The sequence below is a fragment of the Dryobates pubescens genome, chromosome 24 (genome assembly GCF_014839835.1).
Source record: "Dryobates pubescens isolate bDryPub1 chromosome 24, bDryPub1.pri, whole genome shotgun sequence".
Classification (NCBI taxonomy): Eukaryota; Metazoa; Chordata; class Aves; order Piciformes; family Picidae; genus Dryobates; species Dryobates pubescens.
In genome coordinates, this window is record NC_071635.1 from 12,283,942 (window position 1) to 12,302,344 (window position 18,403).

The 18,403-nt window shown below is 44.8% G+C and overlaps 1 protein-coding gene across 3 annotated transcripts in view; it reads right to left on the minus strand.

Annotated features, from left to right (window-relative positions):
- Positions 1 to 18,403, minus strand: part of ELF2 (E74 like ETS transcription factor 2) — a 37,054-nt gene extending 18,651 nt beyond the window's left edge. For 2 of the 3 annotated variants that reach the window (XM_054172649.1, XM_054172647.1), the window contains exons 1-3: positions 18,235 to 18,403; positions 8,610 to 8,809; positions 7,479 to 7,644 (exon numbers count right to left, since the gene is read on the minus strand). In XM_054172649.1, coding sequence (XP_054028624.1) covers positions 7,479 to 7,644; positions 8,610 to 8,681 — 238 coding nt within the window. In that variant the 5' untranslated portion in view covers positions 8,682 to 8,809; positions 18,235 to 18,403. Of the gene's footprint in view, positions 1 to 7,478; positions 7,645 to 8,609; positions 8,810 to 17,505; positions 17,525 to 18,234 lie in introns of those variants that run through there. The other variant, XM_054172648.1, reaches the window with a different exon arrangement.

Below are 18,403 nucleotides of genomic sequence, written 5' to 3' on the forward strand. Positions count from 1 at the left end.
AGCCTGCTCCCGCTAGGGGACTCTGCTGTGTTCTCCAGCAGAAATTTCTCTAGTGGAGGCAAGCCCAAGGACAAGCAAAGGCATTTTAAGTAGGCACACGCTTAAACGTGCAATAAAACTTCACAGCCCTTCATTAAGACAGCCTCAAATTGAAGTGGAAACCTCATGCACTGTAGTTTAGCAACACTGTCGCTGCAGCTTACATACCCAAGTAACTGTGTTCACATCACTGTCCTGTATACCTGCTGTTGTTAAAAATCAAAGTTCACCCACACTTCTCTTCAGGCAGATGTGCCCCAAGCAATAGAACACAGTTTAAAATAGGTTACAGTCAGTTTATATCCAGGTCAAAAGGTACACCAAGACACTCAAGTACCTTTGAAGATCCAAGACCTGTGTCAACAGTTCACATGTACATACTTTGGAAAAGATGCATTCATAGTTTATAGCCTTACTGCTCACTGTGGAATTCGTGAGGATTTTTTACTCACTGCAACTTCCAGTCACAAACTGAAGGGTTTGACTCATATCCAAATCGTTCCCTCTATTCCCTACGGGTAAAATAAACTTTCGCCTAGGATCTGCGGCCTCCTTTAGTAAGGGCATTCAAGTGATCTGCATGTGTAAGTTTTGACAAACACCATGTGTCTGAAGTAACATAAAAAAGAGAGTATGAAGTGTCAGGCTCTCAGTTTAATACCATTTTTCTAAGCAGCACTTATTTACTACTGCAAGCACAGGCTTAGCACAGCGCTTGCCAGTTCAGATCAAATGGACTCGAACAGCTGCACACATTATTCTGATTCTTTGCTCTCTCTGATCCTGCATGGAGAGAGTATCACTGGATGCCCAGGGGATTCCAGTCAGCTGAACAAAGCCCAAGCCCACTTTCAAGATTTTAATGTGAGTGCCTAGAATAAATCTGTGAAGTGATCATTTTGTGTAGACCAGCTGGGCACAGGACACATCTAACATTAAAGCGTAACACTTGTCTTTAAGGAGGAATGAGATTTTCCCCAAAAGTCCAGCAGTTCAGCCTGTTGAAACTGTAAGATTTGCAGTACTTTGTGCTGAACACTAATTCATTTGTCATGCTAATAAAATCTGACTATTTCAGGGGGAAACTGAGGAAAGAGGTCAGTGACCATGCCAGCCTTCTCTCTTTGACTATGAAGAGTCAAAGAGTCAAACTCTTTGACTATGACCATATGAAGACCAGTAACACCAAAGGTGTGAGTCTGTCACAGTCTGCGCCTTTAAGTGTGCTCACACCAGGATGCTTTTGGTCCTATCACATTCTAAGTTCAAGGTATGAATCATAAATTTTTCTCAGCTGCATAAGTAAAATGCTGTGGGTGAGTCTTCACAGCAACATTTCTCACTTCCAGTTGCAATTAGAGCTGCAAGTTTAGAGGAGAGTCCTCCTGTACATCTGAAGTCCAGACTAGCAAGCCATTCATTTAGCCTTCTATCAGCCTCAGAAAACAAAACTTAGGCCCCAAAGGGGTAGCTAATTAGGCTTTACTACAAAATACTTGCAGTGTTCTTTCAGTATGAATAGTGCACTGAACGCAGCAAGGCAGCAACCTGAAATCCAGAAAGAACTGGACTGTTGTGTTGTGTAAAATCTGATCATCCACAGAGCAGCTGCACAGCTCTTTTCATGTGATTTCTTAGACAAGGAAACACCAGCAATGGTGACATAAAATTGAAGCTGCAGTTCAATTTTGTTTCTGAATTAAGAATTATTGAGAAAAGATGCATAGGCCCTTGGCATAACAGCTCCAGGTGCACTCCAACAGCACAGCCGGTGGAACGAGGACCATTGTGTTTCACTGTCATCAACATTTGACTAGGCAAAACGCAATGGATTTCTTGGCAGGGTGAGAACTAACACCAGTGCAGCAGCATGGTGTCAAAAATAGAATTAGCTCATATTCAAAGCCAAAATTCTTAACCTATTAAAGTATTAGAGACATCTAATTCTTGAGGCTGAGCAAGTACTGAATGAAAAGTTTTATTTTGCTTGTATCCAGCTAGTGGGCTTCATCTTAGCTCTTTGACCAAGTTAAGATGAGAGTTTAACCAAGCTGTTGGAGCACCCAAACTCCTGTTTGTAGTCAGCAGACTTCTAAAGCAAACTCTTCTTCACTTTTCAAATCCTCACCAAGCTGTCAGTGCAAGGAAATGAAGTTAAATCAATAGGATATGTCAGCACTACCAAAACATACACCAGATGTTAGTGCTAATTTATTTTTTCTAAGAGGCAGTTTAATCAAATAATGTCTGAACAGAATGAATGATAGCATTGTTTTGTTCATCCCTTATGTACACCTGCCTTAAATATCATATACTAAGACCTCAGACCTTTGATTAACAACTGATGAAAACTCATCTGAGATAAACAAAGGAGTTTACTGGTCAGAATTCACATAAAAGGTGTCAGGAGGAAGCACTTCTAATCACAAGGGAGAAAGACATTTAGAGGCAGGCATCCTGGCCTGCATCAGAAATACTGTGGCCAGCAGGAGCAGGGAAGTCATTGTGCCCCTGTACTCTGCACTGGTTAGGCCACACCTTGAGTCCTGTGTCCAGTTCTGGGCCCCTCAGTTTAAGAAGGACCTTGAGACACTTGAACGTGTCCAGAGAGGGGCGGCAAGGCTGGGGAGGGATCTGGAGCACAGCCCTATGGGGGGAAGCTGGGGGAGCTGGGGTTGCTTGGCCTGGAGAGGAGGCGGCTCAGGGGAGACCTTGTTGCTCTCTACAGCTGCCTGAGGGGAGGTTGTAACTGGGTGGGGGTTGGTCGCTTCTCCCAGACACCCAGCGCCAGAGCAAGGGGACACAGTCTTGGGCTGTGCCAGGGGAGGTTTGGGCTGGAAGTGAGGGGAGGGCTCTTCCCAGAGAGAGTGGTTGGCCATTGGAATATGCTGTCCGGGAGGTGGTGGAGTCACCATCCCTGAGGGTGTTCAGCAGGGGACTGGATGTGGTACTTGGAGCCATGGTTTGGCTCTCGGGGGGTGTGGGGTGACGGGTTGGACTTCACAGTATCACTAAGGTTGGAAGAGACCTCAAAGATCGAGTCCAACCTGTCACCACAGACCTCATGACTAGACCATGGCACCAAGCGCCACGTCCAATCCCCTTTTGAACACCTCCAGGGATGGTGACTCCACCACCACCTCCCTGGGCAGCACATTCCAATGACGAACGACTCTCTCTGTGAAGAACTTTCTCCTCACCTCCAGCCTAAACTTCCCCTGGTGCAGCTTGAGACTGTGTCCCCTTGTTCTGGTGCTGGTTGATAGAGAGAAGAGACCAACCCCTTCCTGACTACAGCCACCTTTCACGTAGCTGTAGAGTGCAATGAGGTCACCCCTGAGCCGCCTCTTCTCCAGGCTAAACAACCCCAGCTCCCTCAGCCTCTCATATACTTGATGATCTTTGAGGTCTTTTCCAACCTTATTCTATGATTCTAAGAACAGGTAGTAACTAAACACTGTACACAGATATACAAAGCTGGTTCCCATGGTGATAATTTAACTAGCAACATGAGATTTCCTCTGGATAAGAAGATTTGCCTTAAAGTACATATTTTGCTCATGCATTTATTTAAATTAGTGGAGGAGTTCAGCCTGAACTCACTGTTTGGTGAACCTCCTCCCTCCTTATTAAGGACAGCTATCAATTTACATGATAGCTGCAACTGAACTTCCTGGTGTAAAAATTATTTAAGACACTATACAGACAAACACAGCATCGTTGTCATCTTTGTAGGTCGATATTTTTCCATTAGATCATAATCCTGGAGGGCCTCATTTCCAGAGCCCCATTTTTTTCCTGCAGATCATCTACCTCCCTGTGGCCATAACATTTTGGGAATTGAATCAGACTTTCAGCTCACACTACAGGGAGGATTTCTGATGGAACACTGAATTAAAAAACATGGTGACATGTCAAAGGTTTGTTTCCTCTTTAATCTTAAAATTGTGAGGAAAACAAGCAAACAAAATTGTATTTGCTGCTTTGATGATTAATAAAAGATAAGGGGGAAAAATACTATGGATAGGAGAAGTTAGATTCACTGAATCAGTTAAATCAGGGTTTGCACTGGCAGTATGAATTTGGTTTGGTTCTCACAGGGATCAAGCTTTACTGTGCTTACAGCAACATTTGCTTCATTAGCTGCCCACGGTTCAACAAGATTTGTAAACAACAAACACCATGGGTTTTGCAAAATTCATCATGAGGTAACAGAGAAGAAAAGTAATGCTGTTGCAGGCATAAAACCAGTAAGAGAGAGTTCAGAGAGTATTACGCAGTTTTAGCAACACTGTTACAGGTAACCTGGCAGTTTTAAAACAACACTATCCTACTTAAATACTGATCCAATGCCTTACTTGACTAAAAGGCACGTGAGATCTGCAGAGCATGACTGTGGTACCTTTGCCACTGCATATATGGCAAATCCAAAGATTAGATTACCCCATTATAAGCCTACAGAGCCACATCAGTTATTGGCCATTGGAATGGGCTGCCCAGGGAGGTGGTGGAGCCCTCATCATTGGAGGTGTTTAGGAAGAGACTTGATGGGGTGCTTGGTGTCATGGTTTAGTTGATTAGATGGTGTTGGATGATAGGTTGGACTATCTCAAATGTCTCTTCCAACCTGGTTAATTCTATTCTATTCTACCATGAGTTCTGTGTCATGACAGACAAACAGAACTACAGAAACTGTTAACTGCAAACTGACTGCTTCTTTAAAGACTATAAAGGTATGTACTTGATAAACCAGCATTTCAAAGTGCTCTTCAAATAAATACTCTTATGCCTTGTTTACTTCTTTCTGCCTTAGCCTGCCTTCTCATTAACATTTACTACAGTACCTTTTACCTCTGCAACGTCCCATTGCTTTCTACCTGTAACTCACTGCTAATAAGAGCATGTTATCAAAATGAATGTTTCTCAGGGCCTTTATGCTTTCTCTCCACCCATTTTACCTCTCTGCCTGAGTTAATGAATTCAGAAAGACTCTTGGCTGTATCAAAATGTGTCAGTCAAAACACACACCCCACCAGACTGCCTCCCTCAAGCACTTCTTTCATCAAGCACTAAGACAGAAGATCTGTGTGAGAAACATTACTCACTGTCACGTGTAACTAAACCATGAAAACCACACTGGATTAGTGGTGCATATATTCTAGAAATACTAATGGAAATATGGAGTATGGGAACAGGTGTGCAAGAGGAGATCACCTCTCTCCCCAGAGACCTTTTGGAATCACAAATATTAACCATTTCAACTGTTTGATTTTCATTCCTTCTCAACACTGCTGTAAATTACACACATTATCTTTACTATGGTTTTGAACATTTTATAGCTTTTTTACTACTTGAATATAGTTTATTGTAATAACTTTTCCAGGACACATTCATGTCAAAATTAATGTGCAATTAAAAGAACAAAAAAAACCACCACCACAAACCAACCACAAAAGCCCAGCACAAATCACCTGCAGTCAAGACACATCCCTTAACATCTCCAGCCACAAACTCATCAAATTATCACATCAGCTGGCTCAACAAATTTTAAGAATGTGCTTTCAGTTATCAGAGCTTAAAACCAACCACTTCTACTCCTTTGAAAATAGCTTAAAAAAAAAAACCCACCCAAAACAACAAACAAAACCAAACAACAAATACCTACAGAAATGCTGCAAGTTTGTAATTGTCATTTCCACATAATTACTGTGGCCAGAAAGATGATACTTAAAAACATGAGTGCATTTGCAGTAGTTCTTTAACTTAACAGCTCTGTCAGCCATTAATCTACCAAAACTGTAGAAGAAACAGCACATTTCATGTTTATAAATCCAACACTTCTGACTGCAAAAGCCTTCAAAGGTTTTTCAAATACAAGTTCCAGTCATCAAATTCGGCTTCTTGGGAAGAACACCCTCAACTTCTCACTTGACCTTAACCTCCAAAGCTTCATTACCATAGTCAAAAATAAAGACAGTATTTATTTCACACCCTCTCTTTACATAGGTTTGTTGAACCTGTAATTAGCATGTTCAATTCAAAACACATTTGGGCAAACTGGAAGTCTTCTCCCCAAGCCTGCACCGTTAGACCATGCACACCCTATGAAGCCGACACATGTGGTTTAGGGTGCAGTGCTCTAGGACACCAGCACCCAGATTCAGAAAGATCTAAGAGCAATTGCATCCACTGCTTAGGGAGAAATTTGAACTGAAACCTACCTAACCTGATGGGAATGCACATATATTCGCTGGGCTGCAAAGTTAAGCAGCTGAGAAAAGAGTCTCTCTGTCAAGCAGGCAAAACAAAGCTGAGAGATCCAAAATCCAGCTCTAAATTAGGCAGCTCACAGACAGGAACACACACCACCTTCTAGTCTAGCAGCTTCATCAGCTCAGTATGAAGAGCCCAAGAGGACCTGTCCTCCCTTAGCCTGCAGGTCTACACACTCACTCAGCACTCAGACCCTTGACTGAGCCCTGTCATCATACAAATCCAGCAGGAAGTTGACTCAAATACACGGAAAAGCTGAGGGTCTCCTTGCTGTATTTTCTTTCCAAAATCAGCATACTCAAATGGCTACAGAAGGGTCTACAAGTACTAGAAAGCAAGCGTGAGGGACAGCAGGAACTGCGGCCTGGCAGTCAGATGTCATCAGGCTCCTGCAGGAGCACAACTTCTGTTTCTTCAGGCAGTTAGAAAAGATACCGATCTCCTTAGGAAGTTTAAAGCTCCTGATCTTGTTCTTTGGAGGGGGGTGTACAAAAAGATACACACTAATAGCTGAAGTCAGCTGTGCTAGTGCCAAAGCCCTGCTCCTCTCTCCAGTCCTAACACTTCTTACTTTACCATGCAGCTGAGTTAACTTCAATCTGTTAGTATTTTAACCATAAAAGGACAGTTCAACTCCAGTCCCCACAGCCACCACTCCTGCCACTAAACCAGCAATAAACCAGCTCTTGGACCAAAAAGGCAGGATAGCAGGGGACTGAGGACAGAGCTCAAGAGGAGGGAGAAGAGTTGGAAGAGAAGGCAAACACAGTCCAGCTGCCCTGCAGTTATTTGGCTCAAACACATTGTAAAACTAAATTCTAAGCAGCTTTTTAACCCAGCTGATTTTCACAGAACTCTCAAGTTTAGTTGTGTAAGTGACCCCCTGCAGAAACAGGTAACAAAGACATAAACAAACAGCTGCTTACTTACAAGGGTACACAGGGTGACAATGCAGTACTCTGAACCCAAGGTGACATTTCTACCTGCCAAGCCCCAACCATGTCACCACTGAAGCTAAGTAAAAGTAAGTTTAGAGCAAAGAGATCAATTCAGGTCAGGATCTCCATCCTCATGTGAGTAAACACAAAGTCACATTTTTCAGGGACTTCTAAAATCAAGAAAATCTCATTAAAATAAACACACACATATATATATAGTAAGTCTACCTGTTTCCACAGTTTCAGTCTCAATTTCTTGTTCCTCTGCTACATCTTGCATCAGGTAAGTCTCATCATCATAAACCAGGACCTGAGCAGCGTATCCCTGTTCTAGTCTGGCACTAGGAACTGGTTCCACAATCACTGCTGGGAATTCAGAGTCTGGCTCATTCTCCTATAGAAAGAAAAAACAAAAATACAAAACAAGGAAAACCAAAGACACTCTAAATACAGCACTGTTGAACCCCACATCAGCAATTCTCTCTTATGCTCCTAACATATTTTATGAAATAATTATCATATTTTTTAAAAGGTTTTAAGGAAATTTTCTTCTCAAGAAAGAGCTTTAAAAAAAGAAAGAGAAGAAGACAGCTTGTCATTTACCAAAGGGACCTTCCTGAATCTTAATAGGTATTTTCCTGGTTTTAAGCATTTAAAAGTCAAAGCATCAGCTTCAAGACAATCAGAAGGCTTGCTCTTTTGCAGTATGACATCCAGCTCTGGGACGTGTTTCTTCTGCCCCTGCTCCCCAAAATGTAATCAAGGCTTTGCATGTGCACTGCAACATACCTACATCTGACCTATATCTTATGAACACTCATGTTTTAGATTAAGGACATAAGCTATTACAAAAGAACTGGCTACTTCAAAGCCCATCTGTGTGTCTCCACTTATTTAAGGATCAAAATGTCTGTAACAGCACATTTAATCTGTCCAAGTGTTGCAGCAGTGGAACGCTGCCAGATTCAAATTGCCACAAGCTAGGGAATAGCAGAATGTATTTATTAGTTGTTGATAAATATGCAAAATACAGGCAAGTGTGTCACACTGGCTAGCAGTGGGAAAAGTCCTTGTATTGTTCTGCTCAACTCAACACCTCAAGACACACCCCAGATAAGGGGTTTAATTTTGTAAATCCAGCCTACAGTTGTGCTGCAGACTTCAAACCCTACTGCTCCCACTTCTCTGTGGTAACAAAATCTTCTGATGGAAGATCTTTGGGCTGTTCTCTTCCTCCTCACAGAGCCAGCCCTAATCCACTTCACCTGCTTTCACAGCAAGCTCAGAGCAAATCTTTCTTTCAAGGGAAGATAAAAGGTGTCAAGTTGGCTAGCAAATAATGCTACTTATTTTTCTAACCTCTTGGTTTTTTATTCCATTGCTGTCGAACTCCAGGCCAGGGCCTCCAGTGTCTATCACTGCTGATGTCATGGTGCATCCCTTGAAGATGATTTGAGGGCTGTTATCTATCCTGAAGACAGTAGCGCCGATATCACTGATGAGGTTATCAAAGGCTTACATTCACAACCCACTGCTGTCAAACAGCTGGGCAGAGGTGGCTGAAACACAAAATAATTTAAAGTAAGTTATTTACATAGTTTATACTCAAAAGTCTGACAGCATTTATGAAGCTACTGCATGCTCCATCTCTGCATCTGAAAAGGTCATCAGTGAACAAACGTATGTGACAGAATGTGCTGACCCTGGCAGAGTTAACACTGAATACTGCCATGCAACACAGGCTTCACAGCAACTTTTAATATCAAGATAGTGCCATTTCAGTTAAATATCACACACTTCTAATAGCAAGTAGTATTTTTAGGTGTCTTCCATTGATTGAAAGAATAAATACCTCACTGAGGTCAAGCATCAAATAGTTTTTTGAGACATACATGTGAGCTAGCATGGCTTTTCTGAAGTTGCTCTTTTTCTATTAAATGAAGGGGTGGGGTGTGTTAATTACACTTACTTCTTTAGTTGACTAGATTCATAGTAGTTTCACAAAGCTATAGCTTCATAAAGTTTCATAACTAGTTTCATGAAGCTTTCAAACATAGAATAGAACAGAATTAACCAGGTTGGAAAAGACCTTCAGGATCGTCGAGTCCAACCAATCACCCAACGCTATCTAATCAACTAAACCATGGCACCAAGCACCCCATCCAGTCCCTTTCTAAACACCTCCAGGGATGGTGACTCCACCACCTCCCTGGGCAGCACATTCCAATGGTCAATCTCTCTTTCGATGAAGAATTTCTTCCTAACATCCAGCCTAAACCTCCCCTGGTGCAGCTTAAGACTGTGTCCTCTTGTTCTGGTGCTGGCCACCTGGGAGAAGAGACCAACCCCCACCTGGATACAACCTCCCTTCAGGTAGTTGTAGACAGCAGTAAGGTCTGCCCTGAACCTCTTCTTCTCCAGGCTAAGCAACCCCAGCTCCCTCAGCCTCTCCTCATAGGGCTGTGCTCCAAACCCCTCCCCAGCTTTGTTGCCCTTCTCTGGACACCTTCCACCAACTCAACATCTTTCCTAAACTGAGGGGCCCAGAATTGCACTTTTAAACCAATGCATATGCACTATCCATCCCACAAACAAATCACAGTGTCACAGTACAGGTTAGAAGGGATCTCCAGCGATCATGGGGTCAAAGCCCCCTGCCAAAGCAGGATCACTTAGGGTATTCTGCACAGGAATGTATCCAGATGGGTCTTGAATGCATCCAGAGAGGGAGACTCCACACCCCGCCGGACAGCCTGTTCTACTGCTCTGTCACCCTCACTGTAAAGTAGTTTCTCCTCATGTTGAGGTGAAATCTTCTATGGTCAACCTTATACCCACTGTACCCATTGTTCTTTGTCTTATTACTGTGCACCACCAAAAAGAGATTGGCCCCCTTCATTTGACACCCACCCCTCAGATATTTATATACACTGATGAGAGCCCCTCTCAGTCTTCTCTTCTCCAGAGTAAACAGCCCCAGAGCTCTCAGTCTCTCTTCACAGGGGAGATGCTCAAGTGCCCAAATCATCCTCATGGCTCTCTGTTGGACTCTCTCCAACAGATCCCTGTCTCTCTTGAACTGGAGAGCCCAAAATGGGACACAGTATTCCAGGTGTGGCCTCACAGGGCTAATCTACAGTTTTCTTTCAAATAAAAAGTATTATACTTTTTCCCATAGAAATTCTTAGGAGTTAAAAACAACACAAAAAAAAAAATAGTTCCACATCCTAATGCTTTAATTTGGGTAAAACTGTGGACTCATGGAACTTACAAGACACAGAACCTCCACCTTTGCAAATTTCTTTACGTTAACAGCAGTGCTTTGTTTCTGAACAACTGCTATTTATTTATTCTGAATAAATGTTATTACTCATATCCTGCCTTTGGAAAACACAGATAATCTGTGTTTTTAAACCTTGGGCAGCGAGGAGCAGTTTACTGCTTCAAGATGCAAACTAAGAAGCTTGGCTTCTTAGCTACAGAACAGAAAGCACACATTCCACGAGAGACGCGAGACCTCAGTCTGAAATCAATTACCCGGAGATCAATGCTCTATAGCAGAAGCCAGAATTTAGCCCAACATGCTTAATAAAATCCATACATTTCAAAAGCTAGAACCACCACGAGGTCTGCATGAAAACAGGAGATCTTCCAACACATACTGAAGAGGGGGGGGAAAAAAAGGCAGCGTAATTATTGCTCCTATGGGTAAACTCAGTAAGCCTGCTGTTTAGTAACAGGCAGCCAGCTTAAACTAAACTCATCTTGCACATAGAAAATTACAATTATCTGCCTCCAGCCCTGGAGGTTAATTCATCAAGAAACTCAACAAAAAATACTGTGCAAAAACTACTTTCAAAGTTTCACTTATCAAGGTATTAAGGGTCCTTCAGCACATCCAGCTGGCAGCCAGTCACTAGTGGTGTCCCTCAGGGATCAGCGCTGGGCCCCAGGCTCTTTAATATCTTTATCGATGATCTGGATGAGGACATTGAGTCCATCATCAAAAAGTTTGCAGATGACACCAAGCTGGAGGTGGGTGTTGATCTGCTAGAGGGTAGGAGAGCTCTGCAGAGGGACCTTGACAGGCTGGACAGATGGGCAGAGTCCAAGGGCATGAGATTGAACACATCTAAGTGCTGGATTCTACACATTGGCCACAACAACCCCAGGCAGTGCTACAGGCTGGGGTCAGAGTGGCTGGAGAGTGGCCAGGCAGAAAGGGACCTGGGGGTACTGGTTGATAGTAGGCTGAACATGAGCCAGCAGTGTGCCCAGGTGGCGAAGGAGGCCAATGGCATCCTGGCCTCGATCAGGAACAGTGTGGCCAGAAGGAGCAGGGAGGTCATTCTCCCCCTGTACACTGCACTGGTTAGGCCACACCCTGAGTCCTGTGTCCAGTTCAGGGCCCCTCAGTTTAGGAAAGATGTTGACTTGCTGGAATGTGTCCAGAGAAGGGCAACAAAGCTGGGGAGGGGTTTGGAGCACAGCCCTATGAGGAGAGGCTGAGGGAGCTGGGGTTGCTTAGCCTGGAGGAGGCTCAGAGGAGACCTTCTTGCTCTCTACAACTACCTGAAGGGAGGTTGTAGCCAGGTGGGGGTTGGTCTCTTCTCCCAGGCAAGCAGCACCAGAACAAGAGGACACAGTCTCAAGCTGCGCCAGGGAAAGTTTAGATTGGATGTTAGGAAGAAGTTCTTCATAGAAAGAGAGATTGCCCATTGGAATGTGCTGCCCAGGGAGGTGGTGGAGTCACCATCACTGGAGGTGTTTAGGAAGAGACTATGGGGTGCTTGGTGCCATGGTTCAGTTGATTAGACAGTGTTGGATGCTAAGTTGGACTCAATGATCTCAAAGATCTCTTTCAACCCGGTTAATTCTATTCTCCTCTAAAAACATGGTCTGAAAGGCACCACTTCTGTTACTGTATCAACTTAGCACAAAGTCTGTAGCCATGCTGTGGATAGCAGGTTACCATAAAAAACAACCAACCACAACAACAAAACCCACACCAAATGAAAAACAAACCAACCAACCCACCCCCACCAAAACAGCATGAGGTATTCATAGCTTTCACCCTTACACACAAAAAAACCTCAGAGAATTAATTTTGAAAGCAGATTTCTGGGCAATTAATCCTCGTGAATTAAAACTGAAGAACAGGAGATAATCTTCAATAATTGTACTAGTAGCAGCAGTATAAGCAGCATAAGGAAAAGCAAAATACACATGCAATTCAGAAGAAAAATTAAGGCCTTTTTTTTGTTGTTTACACAGGCAATCAGCTTGACATGAGAAAGCATGATTCAGGTCTAAAAATACAGCATTTGTAATAGCACCAAAAAAAACCAAACTACCCACCACAGTGACACTTTATTTCCCATTGTTCCATTTTTGGTTACCAATATTCTCCTGGATGAGAAAGGAAGCAAAGATCTCTGCTTCCCAAACAAGATTCAAGCTGGGAAGCCTTTAACAAGCATCCCCGGAGTCGTACACACCTGTTACCCCCCCCAAGGCTTTTAGCACAAGAAGCCTACTCCTTGTCTGCCTGCCAATCACCACATTAGCTCAAACGTCTCTACATTCAGAAATATGCAAAGTACATAAACAGTTGCTTCTGAATACATTAAAATAAACGATCAGGAAAGGGGGGGGGGGGGGGGGGGGGGGGGGAGGGGAAATCAATTTTAGTGAAGGGGGCAGAGGGAGGGAGAATCAAACCTTTTTCCTCTTCTACAGTTTTCCACCTACATCCACACTGGAAATCTTGCCAAGCAATCATAATGCCAAAGAGTATGCCAGAGAATGGAAATTGTATTTTAATTTGGGGGCAGAGCCTCCAGCCAATTTCAGACATCAGCATTATTCCTGCAAGGCAGCTGTCTATAGATTTTTAAGGACACACAGCGCTCCACACAGTACCTTTCTGTAGCTTCAGCACGTCACAAAGCTAACTTGGCTCTCATGCAGTGTATTAATGCAAATAAATAATCACATGCTAGACCATGTGTACTGTGTATTTGTATTTTATGTACTATAATCCCAGACAGGTGGCCAAACAGCTGCCAAATTGTAGCAACTGAAAACACTTAGTACTGTGTACTACAGCAGATTATGTCAAAACCCAGCTATTTCTCTGTCTCCTAGGTTACAAGAAGTTTGGATAATTTTTGAGCTGATTTATCTCTACATGAATTACAAATTACCCCTAGAAGTGACAATAAGGCAATGCAGAAACATAAAATGACAATCCTCATTTGCCAGTTCCAGGAAGAATCTAACAGGGGGGAAACACACAGAAGAATGAGATGCTAACTGTCCATTTGTCACAAGGAGAATATCTTCAGTTTGATGGCAGAGAACAATCCAGGCATGGAATAAATGAAAGACCCAGAGTCTTTATGTAACAGGATCTGAACTTTATACTAAGAGTCTTGCTATTCAGCAACCTTTTTCAAAACTTGACAGGGTTGGGGGGAAAAGGCAAGCCCCACTGGTCAACAAGTGGGAAGTCAAGAGCTGAAGTTCAGTCTGGTTTAGCAACAGATGCACAGGCACACCCCACACACCTACCTGTATGTGAGAGTCCCACAGATACCCCTTTTGAAGGAAGCAGCTAAGCGTTTGCCCTCTCCCCTTTCCCTAAGCACCATGTCCTTGTGGGAGCCTTTTTGCTTCCCCCTCGAATTTCAGGAGAATGCTGAATCTACTCTCCACCCTCTCTCCCTAGCAAGTCACAACTAATTTGACTTCTGTAAAAGGAAAAGACTGCCTGGCCATTTTCACAAATCACTTCCAAAATTCATATTTCCCAAGGCTGAGACAAAAAAAAAAAAAGGCCAAATGACAGTAAGATTTACGTTGTTTATTAGATTATTTCCCATTCTTCCTGGCCATGCAAAATGTAGAGAGCAACTAGTTGTGAAACATCTGGAATATGCCTCACAACAGGGAAAACAGCTTTGCTGCATCATCCACTATTTTTGTACATATCTCAGAGGAAAAACAGAATTACGTCTAGGTGCTCCCACTCTCAAACAAAAAAACCCCAAACCCCCAAAATCGGAATCTTCAAGCCACCACAGCAGGAAGTTTCCAGCTGTTTACCGCTGCAAAAGACACAACAAACACTCAAGTGTTTTTATAGCTTACCCTGGTCAAGAAGATCAATTACAACATGCAGGTCTTTAGAGGCTACAGAGCACCTGTCACAATGGCTGCAAAGTACCCGGCAGCTTATTCACGCATTTCATAGTACGTTTATCTTGCCTACGTGATGTACCCGAGTGTCTGCCGACAAGGCATCCAAGTGGTCCACCTGTTTTCAACAGCTACCAGAGAAGCTCAAAACCACTGCAAATCACAGCTATGATAAACACAGAGTAACTCCCCAAAAGCCACAATCTTAAGTCTGTCCCTTGCTCATAACCACCTACCAGGTTCACAGAGAAGCTAAGAAACAGCTCAACAGAATTAAAACCAGTAACAGAATAACCAAGCACGGAAAGAATGGCAGAGTAGCACCTTTACTAAGCCAGACTCAAAGTGAACTTACTTAGGACTAGCTTCAAAACAAAACTCTGAACATAGATCTGCAGATAGCTTTAGTACACTCTTTTTTTCCACGAACAAGATGCACGCCGTCGTGCCCACACACCATTAACAAGGCAAACATGCCAAAGACTGGGCAGCAGTGCCCAGAGGCAGCTGCTCCCGCAGCACTCAGAAGAACCCTAAGAGTACTTGGAACAATGTCCCCCTTTTATTCAGCTGGCATCCCAAATCCTGAGGAGCGATTTATGCGGGCACCTACACAGATGCAACCGCAAGAGCAGGACTGCAGCCAGCAGGAGCATCACACACAGCCTATTTCTCCCCCTCCCACCCCCCCCCCCAAATAAGCCTTACTTTGGTTTAATCAGAAAATAAATGAAGTTAAGCAAGCTGGCTTGAAAATGAAATAGGTTACACATACAGAAACCCACTGGCCAAGATCATGGCAGAAACCCATTAACATGTAACAAGGCTTCTAAGAACACAAAGGTGGGCTTTCATAGGCAGCACCTCAGACACACCAGCAAATGCCACTATCACTCCAATACATATAAACCATAGCACAGACTGTAAAATCATCTCAATGTTAACAGAAAGTCCTTTTCAAAGACATTTTCCCAGGTGATTTTTTTACAGCTATAACTAATTCACACTGGCATTTTGTAATGGTGAATTAACTCTTTCTCCTTCTTTAAAAACATCCAGAATAAGTTAAAAAAATTAAATAAACAAAAATTAAGTTACTGCAAGTTGAGAGTAGGGGGGGGAAAAAAATACTTGAACTTGTAAACAGCTAAAGAATCAGCAGGTATGCTCTAAAAGATGCAAAGATTTACTTTGCAAAGCAAATCTTTGCATCCACAACGTGAAGGGAACCAACCAGATAATCCATGGGATTTATGGTGCCTTATAAATTACACCAATCACTGGAAGTTATAGAAATCAAAATGAGGAAGTGTCAAAGCAAGTAGTCCTGGCCACATCATACTTCAGAAGTTCAATCGTTTTATTGCTGAGCACACAGGAATTGTTACATGGGATCAAATTAGCGAGGTACCGAATCCACTAACAACCTGAACTCCTTCCATGGATATTTGATTTGGTTATCTGAACATCCAAAGCTGACTCGGAAACCTCAATAGCTAAAAGCTGATGAGCCCCAAAACATGTAAGCTCATAATCACTTAAAAACTATTAACGTTGAGCAAAAAGCTTTGTGGCTGCAGCAAGCTTCTTCTGGACCTTCCCGTGTGTCATCCTATTAGCAGGCTCTCGTCCCACTGCTCTCTATTTAAAGATCCCCTGAAACCTCTTCCCCTCTGACGGGAATCTCACACACCTACCCCTCCTTCGTACCAGCACTTCTCCTTCCAGGGCGTCAATTGTGGGTCCTTAACACCACTTCCACATCCCAACAAGCCAGAGTAGGGAGCAATTATTCCCCGGTTTACATAATAAAAGACCAAAGAGAGGTGAAATTAAATGGTAATAATGCCGGTGTAAACCCAATCAAAACAAACAAACAAATCCAGCACGCACGCTAAAGGAAGTAGGGCACACAAACTATGCCATTCATTTTCACAGAATACCCTCGATGTCCAAGTTATAACACAGTTAAGACAGCTTTATGGAGGTAAAGCACCCGAAAGGTTTATGTGACTATTCAACACAAGATTCACAGAGAGTCTGAAGTTTAGGGACCTTCTGTAGCAGATGTTGATCAGCCCTGAGAGAAGGAATGAGTTTATCACTGAACACACCATACTAAATAACCGTTCTGTTCCCAGAACCTCCTTAAGCAACTGATCCTGTCTGCTTTCAGAGATGGAGTGAGGGGAAAGAGAGGAAGAAGATCTTGGGTAAGACCTGTTACATACAGTTTTGTAAACTTATATGTAATTTCATTAGGATCCTTGAAATAAAGTATTGTGGTTACAGTCGCTGACTCGGATCCCTCCATGTAGGATGGCTTCACATCCCCTCTCAATGAGAAGGGGTTTTCAACATACCCCTAATAGGAGAGACTTACACTGATCTTTAGACCACCCTCACGTTCTCCAAGCTTTCCCCAGATCAAGTGCCCACACTTTTGCCTCATTTCAAAGCTGTGGCACAAAACACGCTACTTCATTTTTAGGACACAGAGACACCTGAATTGCACTGAAAGTTTATTGTTAGGAGCGTTGGTTTTATGAGTTCGAGAAGTCTTTAATGCTCATACTCCTCTACCCCTGGACTCAACTTCATTTCACGCTATTTGCCTTGCCTAACTAGGAAGCTCTCACACACTGATCACGAAGTGCCAAAAAGCTTTAGCACTAGATCGCAACAAAAGAGAATAATGATCAGCACATGGAAGAGAGACAGCTTGAAAGCATGACAAGAGGTGAACTCGGCAGACAGAGAACCCTCCTCACAAACTGTTTCTAAACTGACAGTTGGTAAGGTCTAGACGGCTTGGCTAAAAGAACTTCAACGGTTAAATACAAGCCACAAGGAACATGACAGTGACTAGTCGTAAGGGACGGAACATGTAGAATGGACTGAATTATTAAAGTGGGGGAGGGAAGGCGCCGGGGTGGGGAGGGAAGAGACATGAAAGAACACATTCAAAAAAGGTAACAGATAAATATGCACACCAGAGGTAAGCCGGTACAACATTTTATGGGCACGGTAAACTATAATTAAAAATACGCCAGACCTTAGCCAGGGTGCAAGCAGAGCAGGGCGCTGGGCGACTTTAAAGCAAAAGGAGGGTGCGTAGCTGAAGCCAGGGCGGGAGGCTGCAGGCCCGGCCGGGCTACCCCTCCGCCAGCACGGGAGGAGCGAGCACGCATGACAGCCAGTGACCAGCACGCCCGGGCTGCCATGTTCTCCCGACGCCCTGTGTAAACAAGGCGCTGCCCCCGCGGCGCTGCCCCGGCCGCCGCCCCACCACGGCCAAGGCCCGGGAGGGGCTGCGTGGCCCGGCCCGCCAGGCCGCAGCCGCCCCGGAGCCGTGTTTACACTGACAGCAGCCGGGAACCGCCCGCTGCCGCCGCCCCCCAACGCCCCCTCGGCCGGCGGGGCGGCAGCTGGGGCGCGGACCCCCAAGAGGCGGGGTGAGAGGGGAGCCAAGGAAGGGGGAGTGGGGCGGCCCCGGCCCAGCGGCCGCTCCGCCGCACCCAGCCCCGCGCCCCACGCGAAACCGAAAGTGCAGCTGCGGAGGGAGGGGTAGGAGGGTGCCACCAGGGCAACCTCCAGCCCCGCCACCCCGGGGCTGGCCGGCACACCTCAACGGCTACCCCCGGGACGGGTAGCTCTGGAGCCCGGTGCCCGCCTCGCGGGGTGGCTGCCCACTCACCCCCTTCCCCTTTCTCTCCCTCCTAGGGCTGCCTGTCAGCGCCCGTCCCACCCGCCTCGGCGGCACGCACCGGCGCCGCGCCCTTACCGTGCCCGTGCGCCCGGAGGCCGCGTCCGTCGCCCGCTTGGGCCGGGAGCAGGAGGTGGTGGGCGCCGCCCGAGCAGAGCCGGGGCCAGGGCCGCCCCGCGGCGGGAGGGGCGGGCGCAGCGGCGCAACCTGCCCGGCCCGGGCCCCCCCCGCCGCGCCGAGCCGCGCC